The sequence below is a fragment of the Erpetoichthys calabaricus genome, chromosome 2 (genome assembly GCF_900747795.2).
Source record: "Erpetoichthys calabaricus chromosome 2, fErpCal1.3, whole genome shotgun sequence".
Classification (NCBI taxonomy): Eukaryota; Metazoa; Chordata; class Cladistia; order Polypteriformes; family Polypteridae; genus Erpetoichthys; species Erpetoichthys calabaricus.
The window spans coordinates 70,583,613-70,606,470 of record NC_041395.2 but is presented as its reverse complement, the minus strand read 5'-3'; the positions used below and the strand labels follow the sequence as shown (position 1 = coordinate 70,606,470).

Genomic DNA, 22,858 nt, shown 5'->3' with positions numbered 1-22,858 from the left:
CTAGCGTTGAGGTGACAAAAAGAAAATTACATAGTTTTATCAAAACTGACAGCCGCAGACCTCCTGCAGCAGCAGAATAAAAGGAAAGCTACTTCACATTTCCCTCACAACTTATGAAATGCAAAATTGATTATTAGAGGAATTACTGATTCATGGGTATCCTGCCTAAGATATTAAAAGATGGATGGACTGTTACTAAGATTCAGAAAGCAATGATGAAATAAATGAAATAACAATTTTTTTTTATTTTCAGAGTACTCACTATATTAAAAATGCTTCCTAGCATGATGCAGTAGAGACAAAGTGACCTGGACCAGAGGCTCTGCTACTGAGATGAAAGCTCCCTATCTCCTCTTAGTCAAAACAGACTACTTGCAGGTACCTGGAAACTCTGAAAAGTGCCTTTGTGTGATAAGATGGTATGATTATCTGGCTTCTAGGAATAACTTTTTATAACCTGCCCCTTACTCTCTAGTTCTCCATAAATCCAGTTACACCAGATTAAATGGGATTATCAGGTTTTTTTACATATCTATTTTGAATGATTTTTCTTAAAACTAATTTAAATCCACTTCCAAAAGGTGAAAATAAACTGACTGCCCACCTTTTTTATGATATGTACGAGATGCCACAGCCCATTGCAAGGCACAAATGCCCAAAAAATATGAATTATAATTTTGAACAATAACATTATATACAGTAATAGCAAACAATCATATTACTGTTTTTGCCATTCCTTGTATATGCGTATTTATATGCGCTACCCTGTGTGTTTTATTGGACTCATGTCTTGAACATACCTGATTTGTGCATATCTAGTCCCGAAATCTATACATGAATCTGTTTACAAAAAGGTTATCATTAAAATGTAAAGAAATGTTTACCTTTTGTACCAAACAGCTGTAACAGAAGTCGGAAACCTTAGCCCGACCGAGTTTGTGGTTTGTGAATATCAGCCAAATCTGTGACTGAGTGGTTGTAGAAGTTCCAGTAGTGGTGTTTGTTGCAAACCCATAGCTAAAGTTAGAAGAGCCAGTGGCGGGATTTTAGTTGCCATTGGGACATCATTGAAATTTTCAGTGCCAACACCAAATTTGGAACATTTTACAGTTCAATTCATCAATTAGCTGATAGTATACTGTGAGGTCAGATGTTTTGAGCGGTTGAGATTGGTAAAAGTTTAAATAAATCTTATTTTTCTATACATTGTTAGGAAAATGTACATAGTAAAATTGCCCCTCATATATATGTTTACCAAATACTTTTTAAGTGTTAAATGAACTCTTATAGTGGTAAAGTAACTCTGCCGATTTTGCTGTGTAAGGATCACAATTCACTGATATTTTAAACAAGGAAGATGTATATTAAAATACATCTACGAAGTAAAGGCTAATTTCATTTGTAAAACAAAAATTTAAAAAGCTAAGTTAAATAACAAGTGTGTGGGCATAGGCCATCGTAAGTCCTGTACTGGCACCATGCTTGACACTAACTTGAAAAACTTTAAAACAAGTTACAACACCTGAGTGTTACAAGTGATTTGCCAGCATGCTTAAAAAATATGGCTGAGCTGTGGCTTCAGGTCTGAATTGGACTTTTCTCTTCTTATGATTAGGCAATTATGACATATGCTGCATATCATCACATAAGATCGCCCTAATTGTGATATTGTCTCTTCAGAGTAAATTAGCCTACAGATTGATCTATATCAGAATGGAGCTGACGTACAGTAGAAATAATGCTTAATACTTCACTTATGTGGCATATTTAAAAATGTTTGGAATATACAGTGGTGTGAAAAACTATTTGCCCCCTTCCTGATTTCTTATTCTTTTGCATGTTTGTCACACAAAATGTTTCTGATCATCAAACACATTTAACCATTAGTCAAATATAACACAAGTAAACACAAAATGCAGTTTTTAAATGGTGGTGTTTATTATTTAGGGAGAAAAAAAATCCAAACCTACATGGCCCTGTGTGAAAAAGTAATTGCCCCCTGAACCTAATAACTGGTTGGGCCACCCTTAGCAGCAATAACTGCAATCAAGCGTTTGCGATAACTTGCAATGAGTCTTTTACAGCGCTCTGGACGAATTTTGGCCCACTCATCTTTGCAAAATTGTTGTAATTCAGCTTTATTTGAGGGTTTTCTAGCATGAACCGCCTTTTTAAGGTCATGCCATAGCATCTCAGTTGGATTCAGGTCAGGACTTTGACTAGGCCACTCCAAAGTCTTCATTTTGTTTTTCTTCAGCCATTCAGAGGTGGATTTGCTGGTGTGTTTTGGGTCATTGTCCTGTTGCAGCACCCAAGATCGCTTCAGCTTGAGTTGACGAACAGATGGCCGGACATTCTCCTTCAGGATTTTTTGGTAGACAGTAGAATTCATGGTTCCATCTATCACAGCAAGCCTTCCAGGTCCTGAAGCAGCAAAACAACCCCAGACCATCACACTACCACCACCATATTTTACTGTTGGTATGATGTTCTTTTTCTGAAATGCTGTGTTCCTTTTACGCCAGATGTAACGGGACATTTGCCTTCCAAAAAGTTCAACTTTTGTCTCATCAGTCCACAAGGTATTTTCCCAAAAGTCTTGGCAATCATTGAGATGTTTCTTAGCAAAATTGAGACGAGCCCTAATGTTCTTTTTGCTTAACAGTGGTTTGCGTCTTGGACATCTGCCATGCAGGCCGTTTTTGCCCAGTCTCTTTCTTATGGTGGAGTCGTGAACACTGACCTTAATTGAGGCAAGTGAGGCCTGCAGTTCTTTAGACGTTGTCCTGGGGTCTTTTGTGACCTCTCGGATGAGTCGTCTCTGCGCTCTTGGGGTAATTTTGGTCGGCCGGCCACTCCTGGGAAGGTTCACCACGGTTCCATGTTTTTGCCATTTGTGGATAATGGCTCTCACTGTGGTTCGCTGGAGTCCCAAAGCTTTAGAAATGGCTTTATAACCTTTATCAGACTGATAGATCTCAATTACTTCTGTTCTCATTTGTTCCTGAATTTCTTTGGATCTTGGCATGATATCTAGCTTTTGAGGTGCTTTTGGTCTACTTCTCTGTGTCAGGCAGCTCCTATTTAAGTGATTTCTTGATTGAAACAGGTGTGGCAGTAATCAGGCCTGGGGATGGCTACGGAAATTGAACTTAGGTGTGATACACCACAGTTAGGTTATTTTTTAACAAGGGGGCAATTACTTTTTCACACAGGGCCATGTAGGTTTGGATTTTTTTTCTCCCTAAATAATAAACACCATCATTTAAAAATTGCATTTTGTGTTTACTTGTGTTATATTTGACTAATGGTTAAATGTGTTTGATGATCAGAAACATTTTGTGTGACAAACATGCAAAAGAATAAGAAATCAGGAAGGGGGCAAATAGTTTTTCACACCACTGTATATGGAGAGTAACTTACAGACTTTGAGCGTCTGTTTTGAGAGCAACAAGTGTTTTTCAGCTGGGTTCATTTTGATTATTAACAAAGTAGAGCGAAATATTTTGTGCTGTGGTAGGTTTTTACTATTTCTGAAACGTATTCAGTTTGCATTTGTGTGCTTAAGCTAGTGTTTGATCTGCATCTTTATTTCTTTTCTGACTAACATCAAACCTGTGCTTTTTAAATGCTTCAGTACTCACAGCTGTGCTTAATCAGCTGCTCATATTTAAGAGTTCTTCAGCACTGTCTCAGCCATTCTTGTGTGAAGACCTACTTGTGTAAGGACCAAGGGCATCAAAGTACCTACGGACTGAGCAAAGGCAGCGACCAAGGCTTAGGATTATAACAGGATAAAAAAACTACCAAGTGACTATTTATTGTAAGTAAAAATGATTATTTACAGACAGACAGACAGACAGACAGACAGACAGACAGACAGACAGACAGACAGACAGACAGACAGACAGACAGACAGACAGACAGATAGATAGATAGATAGATAGATAGATAGATAGATAGATAGATAGATAGATAGATAGATAGATAGATAGATAGATATTTGTCCCCAAAGGGAAATAAGAACTTTACGGAAAGAGAAATATATAGATAAAAAAACAACCCCTTAAACACACATAAGAACTTCTGGCTTGGATACTGGAGAACTGCTGCAATCAATAACAGGGCTATAGGTGGCAGTAAGGTAGTCAGACCTGTCCAGATGTTCATTTGAAGGAATTAAAATTTGAATAAAGCAGGTCCAGCTTGTTGTGTCTGAAAAAGGAACCTGCCATTAGACATTGGTTCAGAGTTACTCATCGTTCAGTTGCTGAGTTTTAAAATAAACATCAACAGGAAGATGCAACCACTCCTAGGTAGTTATGTGGACAATTTCAATCAGTTTTTTAAAGTCTCGATCACACTTATCAGCTTTAATTCTAATGTACTCATATCTCCTTTATAAGTGTCAAGACCCTCACCTGCTTTTACCCCTCTGTCTGATCATATCAGATAAAAAATGTCTTGCATTAAATGGCATTCGGAATACACTTAAACTGGTTCTCCAACTTTAAACAAATGCCACTATACCAGGAACAGTTGGTGGCTCGCAATAACATTTAAAAGTTCATCCAAGTTATATAAAAGTGATCGAACATTCCACATTTATGGAGATGAGCCAGTTCTGAGTCATTTCCACCTTAGTTTTAGCCTTGCTCCATATTCTTCCCATCTTTGGACAAGCTGCTTCTGCAATATGGTCCAACAGTCAGTGGTGATCGCATAGCTATCAGATGAGCAGGGGAACATTTAATATTTTCCTTTTTACATGATCAGAGTCTCCTACATCCTCTGATGTTATGGTCCAAGATAGCCATCAGATTCTTCTGATCCTATTCATTCACGCTGTGATAACTTTCAAGTTCCCAACTTGTCCAAAAAGCAGTTGATACGTGCTGACTGCTTGGGTCTGCGTCTGCGATAACAGCAGTGTATCTTCAATTTAAAAATTCATTTAAGCTAGAAGTCACTAATTATTATATTATTATTATTATTATTATAATTAAATAAATTGGTTAATAATCTTTTTTTTTTTAAAGTTGTCCCAAAAAAAGAAGACAGAGATACAGCGCCTATAAAAGGCCCCCATCTCAGTGTACCCTCAAATCTATAAAGAACATCTAAAACATTTGATGTGATTTTTGTCCTTGGTTATCATACTACCATTGTTGTCTTACGGAGGTATTTTATGGATAATGGGAACAAACTCTCTGAGAGAGAGACAGAGGCAGAAATGCTCACAAGACCACACACAAACATTTAGTGTTTATCTCACTAGTTCTACAATAAGTTAAGATGTAACCCAGCACATTTTTTGAACTATTAGATCAAACTGTTAATTTTATACCCATGTGATTTTATTTTTCTGATAATATTTCATATAATATTGTGTATTCAGTATAATACCCTTTTCATCTTAGTAAAATTACTAAAAATATTCTCCCAACTTTGTAATGTAGACAATAATATGGGATGAATTCATTTTAACAAGTCCTCCTAGGGAAACAGATAAAATATGCCAATGTGCTAAAATGCATGGAGGATTAAAGGGAATTACTGTATCATTATTATTCCTAAATTGCTAAGATTTAGCTTTCATGGGACAATCAAAAACATTTGGAACTTTAATCCTTAGTTTGCTTGTAGAAGTGTAAACACGTCTGCCAGACATGAAGATAAAAATGGTGTCAAAAAATTTTGAGCCTGAACTTGAAAGGGGTTTTATGCAGTGCTAATTGTTTTTTAAAATTGACCAACAATCAGCTTCTGTGTACTACAATATGTGTATTACAAGTTTCTAAAACTTTTGGTTGATAGGCCGTGACTCCTGTTTCAGAACCATGACAAAAACCACAAAATCAATTAAATCACATTGTAAAATCATACTCGCCTGGCTAACACTTTCCTGTTGTGTCCCCTCATATCTTGCATTCAAGTGATTGGCTGTTAAATTCTTTTGTAGCACTATGCGTCTCGAAATTGAGCCAAGGTCTGGCATCAACATGGATTGAACTACATTAGATAGCAGACATTACAGCAATTAGCTATGGGTCAGCTAAATCGTCATCATGAACAATTGACCACAAGCAGCTCTGTACATGTTGGTTGCCAGAATGTTGACAAATGAAAATAAATGAAATCACTGCATCCAATATTTCAATTGACTCTTTAGCTGATGAATTTGGAATTGTAGAAATTTAAGAAGCATTTCATAAATGAGGATAAAACTTGATACAACACTATGTCTCATAGTCCAAACACTAACATTCAAAACAGTGGCAATATGGAGATTCTCTGTCACCAAAGCAATTCAAAGTCCAGGCCAGCGTTTGCAAGTTCAGTTTTTTATGATGCTGAGGGTACAGTCCACATTAATTCCATGCCTCAAAATGGTATCAGCATTGGTCAATATTATGTTGATTTGCTTTAGTGTTTGCACCAATCAGTTAGGAGAACAGAATGAGAAAAACTATCAACCGTTCCCCTTCTGCTTTACAATTCCCATACGTGCACTGTCTGGGCTGCAAAGTGCTCAGCATAACTTTAGATTAGAAGAGATGCTGCACCCACCTTCTTCTTCATATCTAGCCCTATGTAACTACCACATGTTCAACAATCTGAAGGCTTACCAACAGTTCAGTTAAGCCACTCATTTAGTAGCCCATGATAAACTGAATGTTTGACAGTGAGCCAAATGAGGTTAAATTCTTCAACATACATTTATATTAAATAATGTAAAATATTAAGTAAAGCCCTAAAGTGTTTTCTTTTTTTGGTGGTAATTAAACAGAACAAAATTGTGACTGCTAGATATAGTAATTAGATTCACTAGACATCACAAGGCGTGGGATGAGGCAAATTGCACATAATAGCCAGAGGGCGATACAGAGAGGGGAGTGGTAAAGAGCATGGGTAACTAGGAAACAAAAAACAAGAAAACAGTGATAGCCTGGTTTATGCATTTTGTTAACATTATAAAGCAATCATTAACAGTAAAACATGTTAGATTGTCAGCGAACAAAGTCATATCACAACCAACAACTGCTATATGTTCTTACTATTTCAATTACTAATTCGATTAACACTTTGAACATAGGGTACGAGTTAAATTGTATCACATCGAGCCTGTCAAGCTGTGACATATGCAGTGCAGGATTTACGTATAAGCTACACAAGCTATAGCTTAGGGCCCCCGCCTTCTTGGGGGCCCCCAAAACAAATTGTCCGAGTGAGCAATTGTCATATATACTTAAACATACTACAGCATTATTTGTCCCAATCAGGCCCGGCCTTAGGCATAGGTGAAGTAGGCGACCGCCTAGGGCCCCGGCGTCCGGGGGGTCCCGGATCGACTCCTTGGTCTAATTTTCACGCATTTCACAGAGCTTCCAGGGGGGCTCTGGACCCCCCTTTCGCCTAGGGCCCCATAATACCTAAGACCGGGCCTGGACATATGATATACTGTAACTTGTATCTCTGTATACAGCCACTATAGCTGCAGCCAGTTTACTGCTGTGCTTTGATGCCAAGCCTCAATTAGCTACTGTATTGCTGCCATCTAGTGGATAGCTATTTTTTTAAGACGCAACAGCTTGCAGAAAATACAATTACAAACAGACAGTCTGTAGTTCAGTCTTTGCGGAAAAGATATAAAGCTGCTGATTTTTTAAAAATAACTGGATTTGTTGCAAGATGAATATTTTGATGATGATGACAGCGATCGAGTTAGTGACAATTAAATGAATGATGTGGAACCTGTAGCCTCTGGCACTGATGCGGATAGATGCCCTGAAGGCATTTCTTCATCACAAGGTGTTCGACGTATCATGACTGTCATTACAGCACTACATAGACAGTCTGCCACCCACTGAGCGCAAAGAGTCACCAACTACCAAAAATGTTGTGTGAACGAGCATGGACAGTGCAAAGAAACACATTATATTTACGGTAAAAGTTATTCTAAGCCTGTGTTCTGCGAGGTGCCATGCTTCTAGGAATCTCAATCAAGTAGAGACTTATAGTTGTGTTGCTGGTCAAAATAAACAGCTTCTTTACATTTTTGACAGAATTACTATTGATAATAAAATTGTTGCTTTACATTTTTCACAAATTTTGATGTACTTCATTATTTATCATATATGCAGACCTATAGTGCAGCATCCTGGCAATAAATGGCCCAGCAGTCATTTGGATAAACAATAAATTTGTTCCTGATGGAGCCATGAAATGAGGTGTAACATTGAATTGCCTGTTTGGGTGTTAACTTAATAAGCTTACTGATTTTTTCCATTATTGTCTCTATAAAAATAAAAACAAAATCATATTTTGAGTGTTAAAAATTGAAATTTTTCAATAATTTTCATTAAAGTTGTGCTGCAGTTTAACAGTAACATTCAAAAATTAATTTTATAACTTGCTCATCTCAGCCCAAGTAATTAGGCTCCTAGAAGCATTAGGGCAAGGCAAGATCATTTAGAATTATCAATGAATGCAAGATGACACATCTTTGTGAGAAAAATAGTAGGACCTGAGTGAAAACCCTCAGAAACCCGGGGGAACATGTTCGTAATTGCTAAGACACTGAACTTTAAAGTATCTATCTATCTATCTATCTATCTATCTATCTATCTATCTATCTATCTATCTATCTATCTATCTATCTATCTATCTATCTATCTGTCTGTCTGTCTGTCTGTCTGTCTGTCTGTCTGTCTGTCTGTCTGTCTGTCTGTCTGTCTATCTATCTATCTATCTATCTATCTATCTATCTATCTATCTGTCTATCTAACTTTAAACCACAAGATTTCCACATCAATTGTCAAGTCAAAAATATTCAGCTATAAACAAATATATCAGTACACAGCCATAATATATACTGACTTTCTAAGTCACCGTGGATAAAAGTCTCAGTCAAATATACAGTGATAATGTAGACGCTCCCTACTTATATTATCCTGGGCAGAAGGATTCTGTGTTAACCACTGAGTTGCCCAGTTTTAAATAAAATAAATTCATTATATGTAGCAGCAGAAATACTGTAAGAGCAAATGATGTATTTGAAATAAATGATTAATACAGTCCAGTCCCATCAGCGTTAGCTCAAATTGCATTTTTGTCAAATTATGTTTAGAAATTAAACTTGTGTACAAAAGGAAAGTCATGCTATAGCATTCTAAAACTCTCTCCAACAACAAAAATGTGTATGCCAACAACATGCAAAAGATGTCAGCTTTTGTTTATGATTGTTCACATCACTCAGAAATGCATTTTTCATGTGCATTTCATTTGCAATGAAAACATGAAACATTTGATACACTGAACAGGAATATGACAGCTGTATCTGACTGACCAAACTAGTAGCTCAGTGCACTGTTATACTAAATATTAAATATGCCATTCAGGTAAGCAAACACATGCAGGTCAATTTAAAAATGGCAATTTTCCCAGTGGGTCATAAGTCAATTGACTAGGAGCTGCAGGTACTTCTCTATAATGTGATAATGGTGGTGTCCTTAGATTTAACGATATTCATCAACATTATTACTCTTAGCAAGCTGTAGATGCTTTGCTTCACTTAAAGGAATTAAAAGACTGGTTCATATCCTAGCTGGTCACTGTATCGGCATGTGTTAATGGGAAACTGGGATTCTTTCTGGAATATATGGGACCTCTGACAGGTTACATTTGAACAGAATAGGTACCAGTGTATTGGGGAGGCGTATAAGTATTGGAATGAGTATAACATATTATAGGTACTATTCAGGAATGACAGCCAGAACTGAAAAGGTGGAGGATTCACCATTTACGTCAATAATATAGTGACCCATATTTTGGTGAGGTTGTTTGGATTGGACTTGAAAGCATTAGGGATCAAGGCCTGATATTAGGATTGTGTGTCACAGACCCCCCAATGCAAACAGTAGTTTTAATTTACCTTATTTTAACATTATTGAAAGGGCATGTTTAGTGGTGGGGGTTATAGCTGTGGGGAATTTAATTATTCAAATATTAATTGGTCTAACCTTACAGAGAGCAGAATACAAGAACTATAGATATTGGAGGTAATCAAAGATAGTTTTTAACATAATATATTAAAGAAGCAATACATTTACTGTTATGTAATAATGAGGATAGAATTCAGTGGACAGATGTGATCGAATCATTAGGAACTAGTGTCCATAATATAATTTATTTGACAGTGATTTGGCAGTGCACATATTCAAACACTAAAGCAGTGATATTAGTAAGACAAATTCAAACCAAATACAGCACAGCATAGCGTAAATAAGATAATTTGGGATATGTTTTAAGTGTGAAGATAGTCAAGGAGATGTGGTACAGGTTTAAATGTGGTGTACATATAATACAGAATAATATTTAATAAATTAATATTAGTTTATCCAAAAATTTAGAAACAGTGAGATAGTAAATAGAACTCTGTGGTGGATAAATAACCTTAAATCAAACCTTTCTGAAAACATGTGGTTGAGTGTTGACTCACTGGCAAAAATGCAAAATTTACCCATTTAATATTAAACTTACAAGACAATAATGTGTGCAGAAAATGAAGGGGTCTTAATACTTTCTGAATCCACTGTAGATTGAATGAAGAAATGACATCCACAGATTCTAAGAATGGACAGCTGGGTGAGAGAAGATCCACAATAAGGAAATCTGACGAGCACTAAAGATAGCTTTTAGTAAGCTGTAAGACTACAAGGGACTCAGCTGTATGTGGACATCAAATAATGTGCTATGTAGAGAAGTAGGAAACTGTCTTTTTGAAAGAACAGTAAAGAACTGACACAAAGAATGCACCATATTAGGTGTCTAATCATATTTAGCAATACTTTGAATTATAGCCAGGAGGGACTGGTGACAGAGCAAATATACTTACGACATTCAGGCAGCATGCATTTCTCAACTTGTTCAAGCTCTTCGCTGCATTCCCCGAGCTCCAATGGAGATTTTAACATCCTCTGCCGAGTCCTTAGACCTTTTCCACAAGTAACACTGCAGTCACTCCATTCTGACCATGGGGACAGCATACAGGGTATCGTGTCTAAAATGATATAAGCTTAACTGTTACACAGTATGATTTGGGAAAGGCATGCAGATTAGTCAAAACAGTAAAATGAAAAGCTATCATATTTATCTGAGAAACGATATAGTAGTTTCTGCAGTAATGACATTAAAACCATAAAATGTGAACATAGTGTTACTTACGACATTCAGGCATCATGCATTTCTCAACCTGTGTTAAGTCGACCTTGCACATGGTGCCATCAGATGGCGGCATCTTGACCATTCGCTGCCGTTTTCTCATGCCCATGCCGCATGTAGCACTGCACTCTTCCCACTCACCCCATTCGGACATTAGGCAGCTACTTGGAGCTGATAGGGAGAAAAAATATAGTGTCAGAAGTTTAATGGTAAATGGATGTTACAGTCTAAGCACTACTTCATAAAACCAGGATGAGCTGGGAGTTGAGATGGCATATTCAATAGAGAAATCAATCATTTAAATTTATCTGATGGAGAAAACAAACTCAGAATGTCATGCATTATAAAAAGTATGAATGTTTTTAGAATCCATACAAGCTGTCCCCAATCAGTAAATAAACAGGTACCGCTAGCTAAACGGAGGCAAAGTACACTACAAAATGTGGCGACAGGTAGACCAACTCAAACGGAGGCCGGCGAGTGAGTAAGTAAGGCCCCACCCGGCTCCCCACTCCCGACATCACGATTCCCAATCCCCTCGGCCTGTAGCCTCTGTCTCAGATTAGTGAGAATAAATCGCTCCTGCAAGCAAACTATGATACTAAGTGTGATGACAGAAGTCGCAAAATCAACTGGAATGTTCAAGCAAATTATAGAAAAAAAACATGATCTAAATCTGTTAAGTACAGTAGTTCTCTTGTGAAAAGCGGACAGACATACAGACATACATATATAGAGATACATATATTACTTTTTCAGGCATAATTAACAAGAAATCACTTGTGTACCCAACTAGCACTTACCAATTCTCCTCTCAGAACACCTTCAACCCTTTTCCTCAACATTGGTCTCTCTTCCTCCTACTAGTTGAGTCTTTGCTCTGAATCAAATCCCAGTATAGGTATAGGCTTACTGTGTTAAGATCTGTAGTGTATTTCCAACTTTTTGCAGTTTTGACAGGGCCTCTAAAACTAATTAAAGCCTCCCTTTTAGGACTTTTAGTGGTCTCACACCTCAGATCACATTTGGGTAATTCTCATGCTGGCTTGTAGGGTGACCATGAATATACTGTAATGAGCCTTCCTGCTACCACCTATTGGACACAAGGACTTTGTTACATGTCACCCCCATTCCTTTCTCTGTACAAAGAAATGATCACTTCCAGAACGCTCACAAACTCCGCGGACTAATCTTATTCTTTTGCCCCTACATTGCATACACTGCTGAACTACATTAGGCACTCCTTTACACCTCTTATTAAAAAGAAGACATGTGATGATGTACCATAAGAAAGAGAAGCTATACCATTTGCACTTGTGTGATCAACAGGAAGGTATTGATTTCAAAATATCTCTGAGAAACAACAATAACAAGTAAGTTGAGGAATTTTCTCAGCATTAACTCACACGCTTGCTATGCTCAATGCCATTTCCTTACCTGGGATTTGTTTCCATTAATTATTCATATGTCGTTCAGCAATTTGCAATTGTTTTCATTATTAAAGATGCTATATCATATGAGCTCCACTTAATTAATGAGTTTAGACAGCCTGCTAGTACTTTACATTTTATAAGATATGCAATATAAGTGCATAAAAGGACTACAACTGACAATAAATGCATCATTCTTATCTTAAGAGCTACTGAACCATTCTGCATTCAATCACTACTAATGGTGTTTTGTGCCTACTAAGATATCATTAAAATGAGAAAGACTTTGTTTCTGCCACATAGCAAGTTGTTATATTTTAAATATTAATACAGCAACTCATGAAACAATGTAAATGTGCCAATGTCAGGCATAAAACACATGTAGGTCACTAGAAAAAGCCAAGCCTCTATAGCCATATTCAGATAAGATTTGTATTGTTGGAAGGCCCTTAGAGACTGTAATAGTCTTGGGATCGGCAGTGAGAATGTGCAGCTGCTGTTCTTTGTTTGTTTAAGCTGCTGCTAGGGATTATGGATTGCTCTGTAAATGTAAATTTAAACAGTCTGAAGCAAATGTAAGTCACTTGGTTTGCTCTTCTTTAAAGTGCTCCAAATGTTTAAAACATACTGTACTTTGTGGCTGCCATGTGCTCTGGCAGCTTCCTTAATCTTGAACTCTGTAAAGTCGGCATTAGGGACATGAAATGTGCTCTGATAGCTCTCTCCAGGAAAGGCGGGATTATGAAAATGCGCAACTTGTCAGAATCAGAGTAGTGTTAAAAGTGTAGAACAGGTGACAGGTGGTTAGTTAAATCACTGAAACAACAGCAGCTATTTTAAGTTGTTTTTTTATTTTTATCATTTATTGATGCTGATTGCTAACATGATGCCCTCATTCAGAATAGGGCTGTTTAGGTCCTATGCGTAAAACTACAGTATGCATTAGCCACATTCTGCATAAAATAACATAAATCTCACAGTTCTCTTTAATCAATGGAGCTAATTTATCTAACCTGCATATTTCCAGGATGTAACAGGAAAACAAAACTACCAGACGGAAAACTGACACAGACACTGTGAGAACATTCAGCCTCCTTATGGACAACAAATGGAGTCAGGCTGTACACTTCAAGTATCCATTAAAGTTTAACAAATGATGTGAAGAAGTCGCCAAAATAATTCCCTGCCTGTTAAACATTTTACCATCCTAAACATTCAAGAGACATCCTAAACTTTCAAGCTGGTATTCTCCTACAGAAAGATTGATATACTGTATGAAAATTTAACAGACACACATGCTGTCAAAAAACGGTGTCATCTCTTCAAATTGAATACATTAGCCTTTAGCTTAAAGCAATCCAAATATGTTCAAAAAGTGAAATTCTGCCATCCAACTGGCTTTGTACAATTCCTGTTCGCAATGGGATTTTACCACTATGCAAACATGTGGTGACCAAGTTCAAAGTTTTCTATAAGAGAAACACTGGTGCAAAGGTGTGCAATGCCACAATTCTAATAAATTCTATTTTGGGAGATTATTCAGTGTTGTTCTAGTCTGTTTTGGATTAGTAGTCACTTTTAGCAGATCTAGTCATGTTCATGCCCTCTGCCTCATTTGGAACTAGGGTGTATTCTTAAGAGGTGTGCATGTTATTCCTACATGTGAGTTGGTTTTATTCAGATGCTTTGACTATCCATCATATTTTGAAGGCATGCTGTTTGGGTGATCGATGAATTACACTTGCTTAGTTAGAGAGTGTGAGTCTAAAGAGTGTATACCATGTGATGCACTGGCATACCAATCAGGTCTGGTTTCTGACTTGCTGAGGGAAAGGCTAATACAACAGTCTACTGGATAAAAGTGAAAATGAAAATGAATGGATAGACTAAATCAAAATATTTGGCAGATTTAAAGATAACACAATCAGAGTTAATAGGGCATAGGACTGTGCACAAGTGTATAGTTTTAAGAAAAAACTATACAAGACTGGAGTTCTTAATTATTTATAATTAGATATCCTTTGTATTCTAATGTGGACAACACAACAGATTCTCAAAATTTTAATGGGAAAAAATGTTGCTAAATTTACTCAAAAACAATATATATCAAGCAATATTATGTGTATGTTATACAGGGGTTAGGACAGGTTTTCAAGAATCTAAATATTGGATTTGGTCATATCTTTTCAAGTTCAAAGCAGCTACTTTAAGATTATCTCATCTACAGAAAGTATACCTGACACTCAACTAGATGTCTGTGTGCGTAAGGGAAGTAATAAGTTAATAATTACATACAGTCAGCCCTCAATATCTGTGGGAGATACTAAAATCTGCAGATGCTCAAGTCCTTTATATAAAATGTCATAGCATTTGCATGTAACCTATGCACATCCTCCTGTGTACTTTAAACAATGGTAGTTTACTTATAACACCTTATTCATGTAAATCCTACGTAAATAGCTGTTTTTCAGTATTGTCCAGAGAATAATGACTTTGGCAAGTGACATTACAGTCAGGATTGCTCACTGAATAGCTTTTGTTTAAAGAAATGTGGGGCAGTGCTTATTGATGTGCACATACATGTCCCTGTCAATAAGAACGGGTATAACAGTTGAAACTTCAGTATTTATTTACAGTTTACAGTCTAAATATGTCCAAGCTGTTTCTAGCCTGCACAACGTTATGCATGCATGGTATGTACAGATAATATTACTTAAGTTTAAAGCTGATGCCCTGGCCAGGTGTCTGCGGTCCTATGGATGGACTCAATTTGATTGGCTTGGGGAGAAACAATGGTTTAACCTTTTGGTTAGTGATTGTTTTGCCTTCTTTTTGGAGTGTCTTATTTTCCATCCATCCATTTTCCAACCCGCTGAATCCGAACACAGGGTCACGGGGGTCTGCTGGAGCCAATCCCAGCCAACACAGGGTGCAAGGCAGGAAACAAACCCCAGACAGGGCACCAGCCCACCGCTGGGCGTGCGCACTCACACACACACACCCACCCACACACCAAGCACACACTAGGGACTATTTAGAATCGTCAATGCACCTAACCTTCATGTCTTTGGACTGTGGGTGGAAACCCACGCAGACACAGGGAGAACATGCAAACTCCACGCAGGGAGGACCCAGAAAGCGAATTTCCAGAATTTGTGTATGTCTTTTGTGTTTTGTTTTAAGAGCTGTGGGAATAGTAATGTTGGATGCTGTTCATTACCTTGGACATTAGCAGCGTTCAGAAGCTGACGAAGGATAAGTGAGAGAGAAAGAGCTTTTCTTTTATAAAGACAGTGACTGCTGGAGAATGCGGTCGATCATTCTACAGAATAGAGCAAGGGCACTTTCTTCGTATGAGCAGAGCCAGCCAACTAAAGAGCAGTAAGATGGCTCAGCAATTTGTTGCCATATAGGAGCTGTAAGTTTACATCTAAGAGTCATTTTATTCAGCTCCTATGGAGGGAAGCTACAAAAGTGTATGCCTACAGAGCACTTCATTCACGTGGATTCAGTTGTAGTGCTTGGTGCACAGCAAATTCAAGTTATGCTTTTTGGAACTTTCTTGATTTTTTTTTTTTTTTTTCAAATATTTTTGATTCATGCATAGAAGATCCTGTGGATACAGAGGGCCAACTGTTTATACAATACTATACAGTAATATCATATTTTATTGCATAAAATAAAAAATCAAAAAGCTTTTCTCACATCTCAGTTGCATTTTCTTTCAGAATATTTCACTTTTAGTGGTTTATCACCTTGACAGTACACTTGTTCAATTGAACACCCTATAACTCTGCCAGTCTTCTATGAACCTCATCCGACCAGTGTTGATCTATTAGGTGGTTATAAAGGCACCTGGGCAGCTCCTTCAGCTGAATATTAAACTGGCTGACATTCACGCAACTTACTATTAACTACTTCAAATTACATCCTAAATTTGTCTCTTCTTCAGTGCTCCTGCAGCTGCATCAGTGACTGCTCTAAATGATGTGTCCATCAGTTTAATAATTTATATGCTGGGCCTCCATCTTATTGTTTTTTTTTTGGTTATCTGACTCAAAGTGTTGCATTCTCTTGACATTTTCACAGAACACCTTATGTATTTATGTTTATATCACATTTCCAGGCTGAGCAATCTGTTTAACTACTATAAATTGACTTGGGCCACAAAATGTGTCTTCTTATTGTTTGTTTTTTGCATATGCCTATATTTAAAATTTTCAGTTTCTTCAATTTTGCTATTGTCAGTTACAGAACTTTTCATTTTAGCTTTTAGTTACAGGGCCCCTAAACTGTGGAATGATCTGCTTGCTTCTATAAGAGATGCCCCTTCAGTCTCAGCTTTCAAATCCTGGCTGAAGACTCACTACTTAAGTTTAGCATACCCAGACTACAGCTGCTGATTAACTGTGCAGACTGCATCTCTGTTGTTAGTCATTAGCACAAAACATAAGTAATATGATATAATTTGTTACTAACCCTTAACTATTCTGTTCCTCTTCTCAGTCATGAAATGTGGCACTTGGTGCCACTGCCCACCTCTCAAGTTGTTTTGCCTGTCTAAGGTAAAGTCATTTCTGACGGAAGAGCACTGGAATCATTGGATAGAGGGGTCCTTTAATCGGATTGGCTGGCCCCGCGCTGACTCGGCTGTGAAGTGGCCAGTAGTGGGGAGGCAGCTTGATGGCTGAGGTCTCCAGGACTCTGAACAAATCGCATTATGTGATATCATCTACTCTTGCATTTTGCTCTGTACTTGTACTATTACAATTGTACTATTGAGGATTACTTAGTTTTGTTCTGTGTATTGTATTGTATTTACCACTTTTTTGACACCCACTGCATTCCCAATCTTCCTGGAAAGGGGTCCCCCTTCTAATTGCCTTTCTTGAGATTTCTTCCATTTTTTTCCCCCTACAAGGGATTTTTTGGGAGTTTTTTTCTTGTCTTCTTAGATGGTCAATGCTGGGGTGTTGTCAAAAGACAGGACCTGTCAAAGCCCATTGTGGCCCTCCTTGTGTGATTCTGGGCAATACAAAAATAAATTGTATTGTATTGTATTGTAAAACACAAAATACTTCAGATGAGATTCCAGTTAAATAGACCTTTAAACTATTGGAGGGAGAATGTGCATACATAAAGCATCCCAACACATTGTAGCATTCTAGCACAATGAGGTAAGTTATAATAGCTTTCATTCTTACATTGGTATTAGCAATATAAAATTAACAAGCATAGACAGTTAAGCAATAAAGGAAAAAATAAGACTCCTGCATATGTTGAGGTAAGCAGTTTCCATCAAGAAGCTAGCTGTGGTGCTTGAATTGCCTCTAGTTGGTCTGATAATCACCACATTCGAAAAAGATTAATCAGAGTGTGAATGCTCCTGGTGAGTGTGCTGAGAAAGCAGAGAGAGAAGCCTAAGGAAGACAAAGATGATGCTGTGTATACAGACTGTTGATGTTGCATGAAAAAAAAATATTTTTCTTTTAAAAACAATTTATAGAAGTTCAGGTGAAGCCAAAAACTATGCTGAGACTCTTTGTAGTCTCTGTTGGTGAAGTACAGATAAAATAGAAACAAAAATATAGCAGTATAATGTGGTCTTGAGAACTGTACTAGGTTTTCTGCCTCTAATTTTTTGTATTATTTGGAAAGTATGGTTCCCCTGTTCAGTGCTAGACTTCCTATTTGCCTTAATACAGACCTAAAAGAGATATTACTCACTGGAGTAGTGACAAATTGCACCTGAAATATATGTTTCCTCATCCCTATTATGTTAACTGCAGTGCAGACATGTCACCTAATTATAGGAAGCTAACAGTTCCTTTTTGATTCTTTCCATTTTCTTGTGGTATTCTTTTACACTGTTCACATTGCCCACTATTTTCATCATCTTCAATGTAATCTACTCACCTTTGTCATTTTTGACCACAGTTTCCAGTTCACATTGTACACCGTCATCTACTCAAAGTAGATAGATAGATAGATAGATAGATAGATAGATAGATAGATAGATAGATAGATAGATAGATAGATAGATAGATAGATAGATAGATAGATAGATACTTTATTAATCCCCAAGGGGAAAACAACATGTTAATAAATCTGTTTATTTTTGTGTCCCTGATGAATTTCCATGTCATGTTTCATTTTCATCTTTTTGTATTAATAATTGTTTTTTTTCCTTTTTTATTTTTGTGACATCACTCTGCTTCCTATTTGGTAGATTATTTAGTTTCATTTTGCTGTCTTTTCTAGGGGCTGCGGAAATGTCATTGACTTGTCATTAGGATATTTGCTAAAATGTGATTGATTCTGTTGCTATGCATGATTTCATCACATAGTGATTATTTAAAATGTTGCTGCATGACATTCAGAATCTTAACTTTTGGCTACTTTAGATAAATTTCCGTGTTCTCGCATTTATGTTTTGCATCAAACTTGCTGGAAAATTTGTTTAGTTTTGACCTTCGTCCAGCTAATAGGTTTATGATTATAGGTCTCATCCTCAGACAATGATGGTTCCAAATTACTGATTATTCTTTCGACCACAAGTTTCTCTCAGCACCAAAAAGAAACACTTATTTGGATTACTGATCTCTTGTTTCACAGGCTGTTCTTAGACTGTACTCAACATTTGTTTGCATTTTGCCTATGTTCAGTGCACCTCTAATTCTGTAATAAGCAAAAACAAAACTGCTTCAGACCATTAAACTGTATGCTGAAAGAGACACATACAGCAAGTGTGGTTCACCTACTCTTGTCTCCAGCATGGCTGCATGGGCAGAAACCAGTTCATGAGGCCATGAGGGAATAATGGTATTAATGAAGGCCAAGAATTTCATGAGTGGTTCTAGGGACATTCAGAAAATAAATCAGGATGTGCCTGGCTCTGTATGGTTTAGAGGAAAGTCGCATCTGAAAGATTGATGGATGTTGCTGGCTTTTCTCCCTGGAAATAGCCAATCTATTATCACACAACTGAATTGAGGTTATCGATTCTCATCACTTACTTACAAATCAGTGAGCAGATATCTACTGAACCTACCAGAGAGTTCAGTTTCAGAGATTTCATGACGAATTATAAAACTCATGGACATTGAGAGAGAGAAAGAGAGAGACAGAATGTGGAAGTGACAAAGACAACATCATATTTTTTTAATAATAAACCATTCATAACTGCAACTTTATGGTTTGAAAATTTTACCTCTAACTTTACTCACTTCTCAAAATTCAGCATTTTTGAGAAAAGTATGTTTTAGTAAAAATAAAAAGACTTGGGCATCATTTGTTTTCTGTTTGTGAACATATTAGTCTATAAAATAAAGCGATGGTGTTTAAAATGTTCACAATTTACTCACTCAACCTCCCTACTTTCCAACTGTAAATTTAATTTAAGTACTTATACTGTGCATTCATGAAAAGTACCTTGGCAATGTATTAACCGCAAGTCTGTAAATTTGATTATTGCTGTTGTTGGTTTCCCAGTTGGCAAGGAGCAGTAGATGAAAAAGTGTGAAATATGAGTGTGATGATACTAACAGAGTTTATTTAAAAGAAAAGGATATTTTGCTGATTGAAGACCTTGTCCAGGTGTAATTGTGAGTAAATGGAAATCACCACGGGCTAGTATGTCCATTTTGTGGAAACGGTGCCATGTACTTGCTCTGAGGGCAATAAGCAACAGTTCTCTTGGGTCTTTCAGATGATGAGCTCAACCGCCCCAGTTCAAATGGTGGCAGCTAATGGTTTTGGTAAAGCTATGTGATCTGTTTTGATGGATAGGAAATGTGGGGATCATCCTATTATTTAACTGGGAATAGGGGCTCAGGAACATAATTCTTGGGGCCACCAGACAGAGTTCTTGTGCCAAGGTGCAAGGACCTTCAAAAAATATTGATGACAATGGAATTGGATACAGGGACTTTCCCAGAAGGAACCCTAAGCCTTAACTGCTGTCCGTTGCCAGTCTGCCACCCAGCTTAGAGACTGGTGGTGTGTTTGAATCAGGGTATCAAATGAAAAGAATATAGTGTGGCCAGAATTATTAATACAGAAAAAGAGACAATGAGAGGTATGTGGGAGTGCATTTGTGTGTTTTGTGGGGTTTGTATTAGTTTCTGTAAGTGAGTAAGCTACTCCATAAGGTAGTTGCGCTGGGTCTGTTTTGCTTTTTTCTTGTTCCTTATAATCATTTCCCTGTTGTGTCATTTGTATTTCTTTCATAAAGCACTGTTTTTGAGACATCTGACTTTTGTCTCACTTATATTTTGAACTAGAGAGGCACACAGTGGTGCTGCCATCACAGTATGAAGCATTAAAACCCTACAGACTAATCCTAATTCTGATGTAGACTTACACCTAACCAATCATGGAAATACAGAATAGCTAATAAAATTATTTTTGGCAAATGTTAAAGCTGCAAATTTTTTCTTCTAATAAACATAATATTCTGTGACACTTATGCATTGAATAAACTGTGCTTCAGAGTATGCATGCCACATGCACTCTTCATGTTAAAACACTCACTAATTCATCATAATAAATTACCTAAACCTTTGATAAAACCCAGTGGGGACCTTCTAGAACATTCATATGGGACTCATGAATGCAAATAACCTCAGTGAATGAAGTTAATACACACGGATGGTGAGCTGTCAATTTCTTAAATTGAACTAAATTACTTGTATGTGATAACTAAAATAAAAATGTTTACCCAGAGTGCTTACCGAGTTTGCAAAAACCTGGTGCATCTTGTACAACATATGACTATTGTCCTCCTTTTTTTGGAAACTCAGTTAAAGGGGACATAGGAGGCATTACTTACATTTGCACAGGAAGTCACACTTCTGTTCTCTCTTCTCAGCCAAGAAGGTGCTAACTAATCTAGAAGAAGACCCCTAACTTCAGCTAACCTTGGTCTGTTGTCCCACCTCTTTTGCCTGTTGGAAGATGTTCATAATGCCATCTAACGACCTCATGAGTACATCTCATAAAGATTCCAATGGTGGTCTTTTTACAGTTTTAGCCTCTTCGATTCTTGCAATTAAATTAGATTTTTCCTCTTGGAACACCAGCTCCCTGTTGTTTTACACGTAGAAACATAAATCACACAGCATGATTTAAATGCTATTGTATATGGCTTATTTTAAAGCAACATATTCTGTACTTTATTCTTTCATTTGTTATTACAACCTGTGGCAATTAATGCTATATATATATATATATATATATATATATATATATAACTGAAAATTTAAATAGTTAAGATTTAAATTTAAATTTAAATAGTTAAGACTCAACAAGGCGATCTAGAATTTCTTTTTTTTTTTCTCAGAAATTAGCAAATATAATTACTGCAGCATTTTAACAAGACTATTTTCCCACTTCCCTGCTCAGAATTCAAGCTCTGATGAATCTGATAATGAATAAGTACATCTGTGGTTTGTTGTATTTATTTATGATACCGTGAATGCCAAAGCTCTTTAGAAATTAGAGATTATAAACTTAATGCAAGAGTACAGTATGTCGTTTTAAAATCACCGATAGTCATCATAAACTGCAGCAGTCTAGTTTTTAGAACTACTTAAAAAAGAAATGAAATACAAGATTTCTGACACATACTGTACTGTTGACAAATTCATGAGAAATAGTTGTGAAAGAAAGGGAATGGTCTATTTTTAATATTTGACTTTATTTATTTTTTTTGCTAGATGAACCATTTAATAACATAAATAAATAAAATTATATTTAGACACTGTGCATCCACCTACCCATCCTTTTATACCAGGGGCGGGCAAAGTCAGTCCTGTGAGGCCGCAGTGGCTGCTGGTTTTTGTTCCAACCCAGTTAGAAAACAATCCTTGTCAATAATTTAATTAATTAATTTCACGGCTTGTTAGTGCTTTAACTCTGCCATGTCAGGTCATTCTCATATCCTACATTTTTTTCATTTCTAAGGATAGCATCCAAATGATTTAAAGTCTAAAAGGAATGAGTAATTCTGAGTTCTTCACTTTTTTCTCTTCACTTTCCTTCCAAATATTTAATAAACCAAACAGTGCACAATAAATACACACAGGTGTAAATGGAAACAAGCTAAATGGAGAAATGCTGCTCTCTTTTGTCATTTGCATCTTATTGCAAATAAGGAGCAATTAAATACCAAGAATACTGCTGTTTAAAAATAAAATAAGCAATAA

General features: G+C 36.8%; 1 protein-coding gene across 1 annotated transcript in view; it reads right to left on the bottom strand.

The window, feature by feature from the left end:
- The window catches only part of LOC114645958 (spondin-1), a 509,623-nt gene that overhangs the window by 54,179 nt on the left and 432,586 nt on the right, over nt 1-22,858 (bottom strand). Inside the window, exons 13-14 of the mRNA XM_028793897.2 lie at nt 11,227-11,394; nt 10,898-11,062 (exon numbers count right to left, since the gene is read on the bottom strand). Of these exons, the coding sequence (XP_028649730.1) occupies nt 10,898-11,062; nt 11,227-11,394 (333 nt within the window). The remainder of the gene's footprint in view (nt 1-10,897; nt 11,063-11,226; nt 11,395-22,858) is intronic.